This window comes from Simochromis diagramma, unplaced genomic scaffold (assembly GCF_900408965.1).
Source record: "Simochromis diagramma unplaced genomic scaffold, fSimDia1.1 OVJJ01000208.1, whole genome shotgun sequence".
Taxonomy (NCBI): Eukaryota; Metazoa; Chordata; class Actinopteri; order Cichliformes; family Cichlidae; genus Simochromis; species Simochromis diagramma.
Window position 1 is genome coordinate 243332 of NW_024386789.1, and position 10245 is coordinate 253576.

Sequence of the window (10245 nt, forward strand, 5' to 3'; positions counted from 1 at the left end):
GTACCCTGACTGTATACTTAGCGGGTTTGCAGGTGTCCGGTGCTGCCCTCTGGCGGTGTGCGAGGGACGTGCAGCTGCCGTGCACCACTTCTCGTCAGCTACGGGATCCATATGCTTGTCAAGGCAAGGCTTAACAAAGCAATGGGAACTTCACCGAGCGTGCTGCTAAGAGTCTAAAACACACCAGCAACTAAACCCGTATAAACGGAACCACAAAAATCATTCGCCTTGCCCGGTGGTGGGAAGCCTGTCAACTCTGGAAAAAGCAGCGATGGACACGAGAGACACAGCCCCGGATTCGTGGGAGCTGGAAGAGGATGCCGAGGCCCCTGCTGCCGCGGCGGGACTCCCAACCGCCTTCGCCGCCCTTAACGTCAACGCCAAGCCGTTTGTCCCCAACGTTAACGCCCCGGTGTTTGTACCAAGCTTCCTTCAAGCCAGCGCTGTGGAAATGCCGGCTTCAGATGGTAGGTTAAATTCCAGACAGCTGGCTGGAAGTTAGCTTAACTTGCTAGCTTGCTTGCTAGTCCAGCTAAGTTAGCCTTCCTGTGTGTAACTCGCTGTGCTGAACAGCACAGCATACCCTCTAACTCATCAACAAGTCGGCACAAGTGCGGCTGTGGTGCAATAGCTGATTCATGACGTAGTAGTAACGAATATGTGAGCCGCGGGCAATCTTTTCTAATGAGTAGTTACGAAAGTATTTTTTGTTTTCTTATCTTTAAGGTACCCCTGATCCAGCTGCCAGTATGGAGGTGTCAGAAACAGTCGGTACGCATCCACAGTGTACTCCAGTGCACTGCATGTTCACTTGGTTAAGTTACAGCTCTAGCTCAGGCTTCAGGGGGTAGATACAGGCTCAGGTGTGCAAGATTTAACATCCACGTTATAAGTGTCACACCAGACCTCATGCAGTTTTTAAAGCTTGGATGCTCACTACTTGTAAGTAGTTACTGAGCCATATTTGGTTTTCTGTCATTGGTAGAAACCCACGTGCATGGGCCTAGGTAGAATGTGGTGCAACCTCACTCGCTCCTGCCCAAAATAGATCTCCTACTGGCACATGCCGTGATTCGTATGTGTCAAGAGCTGCCCGTCCAAGGCCCCGGCCTGCTCTGTGTCAGTGCACTGTGTTTGGTTACACCAGGAACATATTAACTTTGTTCTGGTGAGGCTTTATTTCCCTCATATTTGGCCTCTTGCCCGGATGTCATACACCTCTGCTTGAGTTATGGGGAACTCATTTTTGCTTTTCAAAGAGTGGCTGAGGCAGGGACACAAAACCAGATGACCGTGTAGTGTACATAAGGACAGATAAGTGAGCGAGCTCTGCAGTCACCTCCCTTAGTCCCATTGCCTGCAGACACATTCATGGAGATGGTTGCTGCAACATTTGTTCCTTCAGATGTCCCCGAACATGTCTCAAAATATAAGTACAGCTTGACGAGACAGCCTACAAAGTCAGCTGATTATAAATGAAGGGCGTGGAGAAGAAAATAGACATTGTACTCAACTGCTAGGCCGCATAATTTCATAGTGACGGAAATTGGAGGCTTATTTGTGTGTTGCCAAGGGAAGATGCTTCTTCTTCTGCAAGGCACAGCACATTTTCAGCGTCCTCTTGCTCCTGATTTATTTATTTTTGACGCGCTTGCGTTGCAGAACATCGCATTGATTTTGTCTTTATAAAGTGGGCAGACCACGGATATGTAGCAATAGGGTGCTTTTTAGGTTATTTACGAAGTCTTGCAGCACATATTACACAGCATGCTGGATTAAAGCAATAGACTATGCAGGAGATGTAGATAAATGGGGGTGAGGCCTGTCTTTGAAGTTGTTTGATTGAAATCTTTGTGCAAATGTGCTTGAAAAGATTTAAGTTTGCTAAAAGATCTGGCAAGATGTACATCAGCTTGACTGAAGTCCAGGATCTGCAATAAGTCAGTTGTCACTTTTGATTTTATTCCTCCCAGCAAATGAAAAGCAGCCCCCAAGTTGTCGGTGCGATGCCGGTTATTACAGCAGAGTTAGATAACTAGAAATGTACAAAATGTGTGCTTCCAGCTCCAGTGGAGAATGGAAGCACAGAGGCAGACATGCCCACAGAGGAAGAGACGTGGGAGCAGAAGGAGGAGCCCGGGGGAGACGAAGGAGGTGGCGGACAGGAGGATCTGGGGTCTGGGGGGACCTGCGCGGAGGAGGGAGGCGCAGCAGGGAAAGAGGACGAGGAGATGATGGAGGAGGAAGAGGAGGAGATGCCACTGCCCAAAGTGGCTCCGGCGCCACCAGACGCTCCTAAGAAAGAACACGTTAACGTGGTCTTCATTGGTCATGTTGGTGCGTTGCATTCGGTTGTGTTTCATCTAAGGCTGTTTATGCAAAGTTATGTTCACTAAAAAATTGTTTGTACTTGCCAGATGCCGGGAAATCGACGATCGGAGGACAGATCATGTGAGTGATCCATTTATTTTTAAATGTTTTGTGTTGTTTTTGATTCGTTTCTTTATGGAGTTGTTTTTAGCTCAACTAGCGATACAGGAGAATAAAAACACAGAGTTGAATCATCTGTTACAACAGCCGAAGCCTGTGGCTGTCTCGGACGTGCACTGGGCTGCACGTTTTGTTAACGTTTCCTCCCTTTGTGCCCTCATTGAAAGGTACTTAACTGGAATGGTGGACAAACGAACCCTGGAGAAATATGAAAGAGAAGCGAAAGAAAAAAACAGGGAGACATGGTGAGGGGCGTCGTGTTTTGACGGCATTTACCTTCTTTGTGCCGTACGCACCTTTTTGTAAAACATAAATGAATGCACGAGCGCGGTTGTTGCAGGTACCTGTCGTGGGCTCTGGATACAAATCAGGAGGAGAGAGACAAAGGGAAGACAGTCGAGGTTGGAAGAGCTTACTTCGAGACGGAGAAAAAACACTTCACCATCCTCGATGCCCCCGGACACAAGAGCTTTGTCCCCAACATGATCGGTGGGGCGTCACAAGCTGACCTGGCAGTCCTGGTGAGACGGATCTGTATCCCTGAACCTCAGAAACATATCACCCGGTTCTTTCACGGGTTGATTTAATATAAAAGGCGCTCTCTAAATATTTCTCTCTTGCCTTATTGGTTTTTGCCAGGTGATTTCGGCAAGAAAGGGCGAGTTTGAGACGGGATTCGAAAAGGGTGGGCAGACGCGGGAGCATGCCATGCTGGCTAAAACGGCAGGAGTTAAACATCTCATTGTCCTCATCAACAAGATGGATGACCCCACTGTCAACTGGAGCCTAGAAAGGTGATTTAAAATGGATAATTTGGGGATTTTAATGTTTATTTCGGACTTTATTTAAAAAAGAAAAACATGCAGTATCTCCAGGAAAGTGTTAGTAGTGATTTTGGGCTTTAAAGCATCACCAGTTGTGGTTAAATGACTGATTTTATTTGTTCATTAATGATTCCAGTGTGATATTTATGTCAAACACAATGTTAAACAAATATTTTAATAATTTTTTTGTTTTCTTCTCGCAGGTATGAGGAGTGTAAGGAGAAGCTGGTGCCATTTCTAAAGAAGGTGGGCTTCAACCCTAAGAAGGACATCCACTTTATGCCTTGCTCTGGACTCACAGGTGCCAACCTCAAGGACCCTGTACCCGAATGCCCCTGGTACACGTAAGTCAGCTCTCTGAACGGCCCCTGAAGTCATCAGGCGTTGAACGCGTGAGCTCTTTCTGAGTATGTCACGCTTATTTATATTTCAGCGAATTCAGATATAGTTCTTGCAGTCTGTATTTCCTGCTCTATGACGAGTACAAAATGATGAGTGCCCGGCTCGGCCTATTATTTGCGTGCGAGAGTTTATTTAAACTGCACGCTAAGTGCTTTGCAGGAAGACAAATCAAAGAGAAAGACAACAAAGGGATAGATTACACAGATATGCAGATTAGTAGCTGACACAAAACCTGTGAATAAATGTTATGTTTGGAGTGATAAAAGGGGAAGAAAGAAAGAATGAATATTTAAACACGTGGCTTTTTAAGAAAAAATAAAGTTAAAGGTACTAATTTAAATATGTGAGTGAATTAAAAAAATGAATAAATGAGCTGTCGAGTGAGGAGGATTCTTTGATTCTTTGTAATTATGGTGCTGACCATATGAATGATTATGATGAGCAACAACTAGAGGGGCACTAGGTGTTCTGTCAACACTTCAGGTTATATTATTATATTACTGTGTAGAGTAGAGAGTTTTCATTATACCCCTCTGGATGTAAAGACACATGGTGACGTCCTGCACTGTCAACAAGCAGACAGGCTGTCCTTGAAAGCCTTCACAGCGCGAGAACACAAGACAAACAGAACACAGTTAGGTCATTGTGCTCTGAACGGCATCACCAGGCTTGAACCTTTATAAGATAAAGTGAGACCTCACCAGAGAGAAGGGTCAGTACCAAAAAAACCACAACACTGTGTCGACCTTACTGACTTTAAGCACATAAAAATACTAATTAGTCCCCGTCATCCAACTGGTCACTGCCTTAATCATCTCTTACAGTATAATAATCTATGAATAACAATAATAACAGTGATTCTGAAGTACACAGTGACCATAATGGCCATGTTAAAGCTTAGCTGGGGTGATAGGATAGTTGCTTTGCTGCATAAGTTGATAATTATGTGTGAAGAAAGAATCAATATGTAGTGTTCAGCTCACACTCCTTCAGCCTCTGGTGACTTTGGGAGAATCAGAGGATCAAAATTCTGAGGCCAAAGAGACAATTTGTTTGAATTAAAGGAGGTGATCTATTATGCTGAGTTCAAACTCCACAGTTCTCTGTTGTAATCTGTCAAAGTAGTTTAAAATCAGACTTATGTATTTTACCCTAGGCCTTGAGGCAGCCACTTAGTTAATGAACTCTTTGAAGCACGCTGCGTTAGCGCTTCATAACCTCTCCATTTAAATTTCTTCTCCATTTGGCCCTCTACAGAGGTTGGGCACTGCAGCATAAACAACATTATTACAAAAGTGTGCAGTGAATCTGGGATGTTGTTGCCTTTGAAATGGTTGCTTCAAAGACAGGGACCAGGTTTGCAACCACCTGTGTTCAGCTGCCATCTTTAAAGAGACCGGCGCTTCAAGACGGCGATAAAACGTCTGCTATCAGTTTGCCACTGAATGGGCGGTCAAGTTGGATGCAATGTGTTTTTGATAACGTGGCAGTTAACTGCGATAAATTGGGGAACATTTCAAATGTGTTGCTTTCTACATACACACTTCATAATATGCAAATCGGAAAAAAGTGGAAAAAAAGGTCTGAAGCCGGAGCATTAGAGTCACATTTATATGCTAGCTTTGGCTGTGTTTGAGCATCTGTAATTGTAACAGTATGCATAAATGGTGGGTAATAATGAAAAGATGGAGGTAAGGCTTGTTTACACATGCTGATTTAAATATTTCCAGCATTTATAATGAAGGAAGCCGGTGTGTGCGGTGTTTCTTTGACTTTTTGCTTTACAGAACTCATAAGTCATAGAGAAATAAGACTGCACAGATTTGTTCTGTTTTCTGTAGTGTTGTTTGTTTTTTTTGTGCATTGATTTGTGTGAAGCAATCTTTCGACCAAATGCTGACTACAATAAAAACCTTTACTGTTTACTTTTGTTTTGCTTATTTCTTTTTCTAACAGGGGTCTGCCATTTATTGCCCACCTGGACAGTTTGCCAAACTTCACCAGATCAAGTGACGGGCCTGTCAGACTACCTATCGTAGACAAATACAAGGTGAGCAACTGGAAGCTTTTGATCCTCATTTCCTGTAAGAAGAAAACCAAAACCATTGGCAGCTTGTGTTCTGCACAGCTCCGCTCTCAGAGGATGAGTGGGTGTAAAATTTCTTTTGGTTCGTGCTCACTTTGCCAAAATCCTTTTTCGCTCTCTTGTCAGTTTGTCATTTTGCTTCCTCTTGAGTTTTTTTCCCAGAACACACAGACAGTCACACAATGAGCCACACACACACACACTGTGGCCTCCGCACAGCCATTCCTCTTTGAGATAATTGAGCTCCTTGGCGCTCAGCTTGGTTTAGATGTTGGAAGCAGTTCATCACACACTGTAAGCGTTGTTGGAATTGAATTATTTTGAAACAAAAATTGACCATCGGCTCTTCCTCCTTTCTTCATATGTCATCATCTGTCTTTATCCTGTTGTCTTTCTATCCCAGCGATTGCATAAGAGCCTTATGTAGCAGTTGTATGACTAAGTAGCCTCAATTGATGTTCTCCTGATGTAATGGGATTATGGTTCAGTCAACTGGATGCTGCATACTAATGGTCACCGAGACTGCCAGGACTTTGATACAGCAACCTTTCAGCTGTGGAGAAAACACTGTGCATTATTTTGGTGGTGTCTGAAAGCTCACAGTCATGATCATTATTTCATTTTTTACTGCCAAAAGAAAAGTATCATATCTTATACAGCAAGCTGCTTCTTCCAAGAGTCCATGTTTTTCTAAGGCTTGCATTAGAACTATGTGCTTATTGAAAGTATGAGGAAATGCAGTATTTAAGACTAAAGTAAATGGGATATGGACTGGCACTTACACATTTATATAGCACTTTTGTTTGTACCTAAGGGTTTGTTTAACATTCCTGCACTCACACATGTGTCGGGGGTAACTCGGGGCCCAGTATCTTTCCCCAACCATAGTCTGACATGCAGACTTGAGTCGCTGGAGAAACAGTCCTCTGACCTTCCACTCTACCTCCTGAGCCACACCCACCACAGTCAGAATGGATTTACTGACTGTTTAAAGTGAACTTATATATTTGAACTGTATAGTTTTATTTTTGGACTCTACTAGAGTAGCTTTGCATGATTCAAAGTTCAAGATAATCCTTATTATAATCTTGTTCTGAGCTATGGTGCATTCCTTCAGTTCACCCACCTTCCCTTTAAGCCAACTTTCCTGTGATTGGCTGCTCCTCGTAAACAGGAGATTTGGACAGAAGGGGGGCGGAGCTCCTGTGCTCACAGGGATTATTTGCAAACAGCAAAGAAACTTTGACCATATTTGATATGACATTCCACCAGTGTAAAAGCATCTATATGGCAGATGTTATTTGGACACATGGGTGTATTAGCGGTTAGCAAAGTATAGTGCATTTACTTGAATATTGCCTCTAACTGTGGGTTTCCTTGTTTGTAGGATATGGGTACTGTTATCCTTGGAAAGCTGGAATCTGGATCCATTAGTAAAGCCCAGCAGCTGGTCATGATGCCAAACAGGGTGAGTCCTCTTCTTGATTGAAAGAGGATCCTGTAACCACAAATACTCAGTTTCATTTTCATTGCCAGTCATATATACTTCTGCATCAATGCAGAAATAGTCTTTCCTCACTTCACGTGCAGCTGTATGCATGTGTGTGTTGCAGCACACGGTGGAGGTTTTGAGCCTGCTGAGTGACGATGTGGAGACGGACGACGCAAGTCCTGGGGAGAACCTGAAGTTGCGGCTGAAGGGCATAGAGGAGGAAGAGATCCTTCCTGGTTTTATCCTCTGCAGCCCCGACAACCTCTGCCACTCTGGGCGCACCTTTGATGCGCAGGTAAAGACTGGATAATTACTGCATGCTGGCTTCTAGCTCCTGACTTTGACAGTCGTTAACTGTGGGGAGAAGTTGGGGGGATGAAGGGGGGTGAGGTAACCACAGGTGATGCCATTTATTTAATTTAATGCCAGCAAATAAACTCCTCACCACAGGCTCCTGTAATGAATCCGCTCCCAGTGTCTCTGCTGTGTCTCATATTAAAAACAAAACTAAATGCATCCTTTTGCAGGTTGGCTATGTTAGAAAGCAGTCGCCACTCTGGTTGATGATCATGTGTTCACAGCAGGTCTACACAGACCAGCAGAAGTAATTATCAAAGATGAGGCATTTCTCCATAAGAGCCTTGGAGACACATTTTTCAAGCCTGTGTTAATTGCAGAGTTGTCTGATGGAGCTTGCTTTGGACAAGTTGAGCAGACACAGGCTTATAAAGTAAGACTTTTGCCAGACAAATAGTTACGTATGTGTTGATAATCTGTACTTTTCTTTGTGAAATGCTTACCTTCAGGTCTGAAAATAAGCTTAGGCAATACATCCATTTAAACATCGTAGTATACGATGTATTAAGGGGTCACAAGGTTCAGAGGATCTTTTCTGGTATTATAAGAGAATATGTGACGCAGCATGCAAAAACCCACCTGTAGTCCAAAACGTTCATTTTTTTACCAAATGTTTCCTAAAATTTCAAAGCTTCAAGAGATTCTTAACATGCAAAAAATGATTCACCCATTTAGTAGTCTCTAGTGAGACTCGGGTCTCACTTTTAGTTGTTGATTATCTGCATTTTTGATCTGGAAAAGATCAAAGATGCATTTTATCCGGGCTTGGGACCCCCCCGTGGCTCGGTTGAAGTTAAGTTAACAAACACTGGGAATACTGCGAAGCCCGCTTGTTGTTGATTGTGTCATTCCTTGGCTGTTTTCATGCACAGCTGGGATTCTCGGGCTGAATCTTTTGTCAGCTTTTCCTGTACTGTATGTATTGAAACATCTCCAAACACACATGGAAAATACAGCATATAAGGCAAAAAAAAGAGTCAGAAGAAGGCAAATTTTCTTATAATTTCTTAAAGTAATCTTCAGGAATAGTTCTCTAGGCTTCTTGAAGGACATCAACGCTGCTCTTTGGATGTTGGCTGCCTTTTTTTCAGTTTTTTACTCTTTAATTTTCTTATATTCAAGAAATTAAAACAAATGATGTGCTTTTGTAACAGGCTACTAACAGCAAAGTATCTAAAGACACAATCTGGTTTTCAAGTCCTCTGAAATGTTCTTTTTTTTTTTTTTTAGATCGTCATCATCGAGCACAAATCCATCATTTGTCCTGGTTACAATGCAGTCCTTCACATCCACACCTGCATCGAAGAAGTGCAAATTACAGTAAGTTACTGTTGGGCTTACATATTAGTTATTTGGTTATTTCATTCTTTAATTATTTGATTAATCATGCTAAACTTGTGCAATTCTCACCACAGGCCTTAATCTGTCTGGTGGACAAGAAGACGGGAGAGAAAAGCAAAACACGACCACGCTTTGTGAAGCAGGACCAGGTTTGTATCGCCAGGCTCCGGGCAGCAGGAGTCATCTGCTTAGAGACCTTCAAAGACTTCCCTCAGATGGGGCGATTCACACTGAGAGACGAAGGTAAGGACACCGTGCAGGCTTGAAGTTAGCTGGATTTGTTTTCAGGCATCTTTGAATCGCCCTTTTGTCCCTCAATTCTCTTGATACTATTAGGCAAAACAATCGCCATTGGCAAAGTGCTGAAGCTGGTGCCAGAAAAGGACTAAATGCAACAATGGCAGCATGCATGGAGTTCTTCCACTCGTTCCCAGAGGAGAAATGCTGCTAGAGCCGACCCAAACAGCTACTCTCTCTTTACACACAACTATGCTGAAGAGACGAACAACGACAAAAAAGGAGGGAAGAATAAAATCATGTCAAATGAAGAAAACATGACTGAATCAGTTTTTATGATGAACCATATGAAATGAGAGACCAAGTCCAGTGTGTCAGCTTTCTCATATTGAGAGCTCAGCTATGCCACTAATGTAGCTACATGCCCCGCCCCTTTCTGTACTCCCAGGCCTGACCGTACGGTCTGCTGGCCGCGCCATTTGTTTTTTGAATGGAGATGGATGCAGTGTTGTTGAGTTTGGGGAAGGAAAAAAAACAACAAAAACAAATAAAGTCCAGAATGATTTCATATCCTGCAAAAAGAGCAGAGTTAGTCTATAATTATCATTTGCGAAGTGCTTCTCCCATCTCAAGAGCAGGATTTAGAGTCCAGAGAGGACATTTTTATTTGATTTTAAGGATTGCTGTGCCAGAGTCTTTAGTTTGGTCTCTCTCCACATGAGATGGTTTAATTGGACTGAGCTCACATACTACTCTGATGAACCAAGGATAAACACACTCACACGGACAGACCCACACAGCTGTTACATAATCGAAATGGAAAATAAAAGATCAAGCTGTAACTGAAAGGTGTATTTGTCTGATTTGTACCACAGGTTTACAGCAGGGATGTATTGTCAGGTTAAACGACTGCACTCGCACACCACATTTCTTTTAGATATGTTCCTTATTTAATCAAATAACAAATGTCTAACAGTAAAAGACCCATGACCTTACAAATCTGTTTGATGCACTTT

At 43.1% G+C, this 10245-nt stretch overlaps 1 protein-coding gene across 2 annotated transcripts; it reads left to right on the forward strand.

Annotated features, from left to right (window-relative positions):
• The first annotated feature begins 58 nt into the window (after positions 1-58).
• Positions 59-10077, forward strand: gspt1 (G1 to S phase transition 1). 2 transcript variants are annotated; one of them, XM_040023124.1, is made up of 14 exons: positions 59-467; positions 727-771; positions 2065-2337; positions 2418-2451; positions 2658-2735; positions 2831-3011; positions 3130-3284; positions 3518-3658; positions 5673-5766; positions 7190-7270; positions 7416-7589; positions 8882-8971; positions 9067-9235; positions 9329-10077. In XM_040023124.1, exons 1-14 carry the CDS (start codon positions 272-274, stop codon positions 9379-9381), a joined length of 1764 nt encoding a protein of 587 aa, XP_039879058.1. In that variant the 5' UTR covers positions 59-271; the 3' UTR covers positions 9382-10077. The 2 variants fall into 2 exon arrangements, with proteins under 2 accessions (XP_039879058.1, XP_039879059.1); XM_040023125.1 differs by lacking the exon at positions 727-771.
• Positions 10078-10245: the final 168 nt, after the last annotated feature.

Excerpts from the sequence above, each read along its gene's own strand:
- gspt1 (XM_040023124.1), top strand. The coding sequence starts at position 272 with ATGGACACGAGAGACACAGCCCCGGATTCGTGGGAGCTGGAAGAGGAT. Across the intron at positions 2,452-2,657 it reads ACGATCGGAGGACAGATCAT|GTACTTAACTGGAATGGTGG; the intron begins GTGAGTGATCCA and ends CCTCATTGAAAG. Across the intron at positions 5,767-7,189 it reads CTATCGTAGACAAATACAAG|GATATGGGTACTGTTATCCT; the intron begins GTGAGCAACTGG and ends CCTTGTTTGTAG.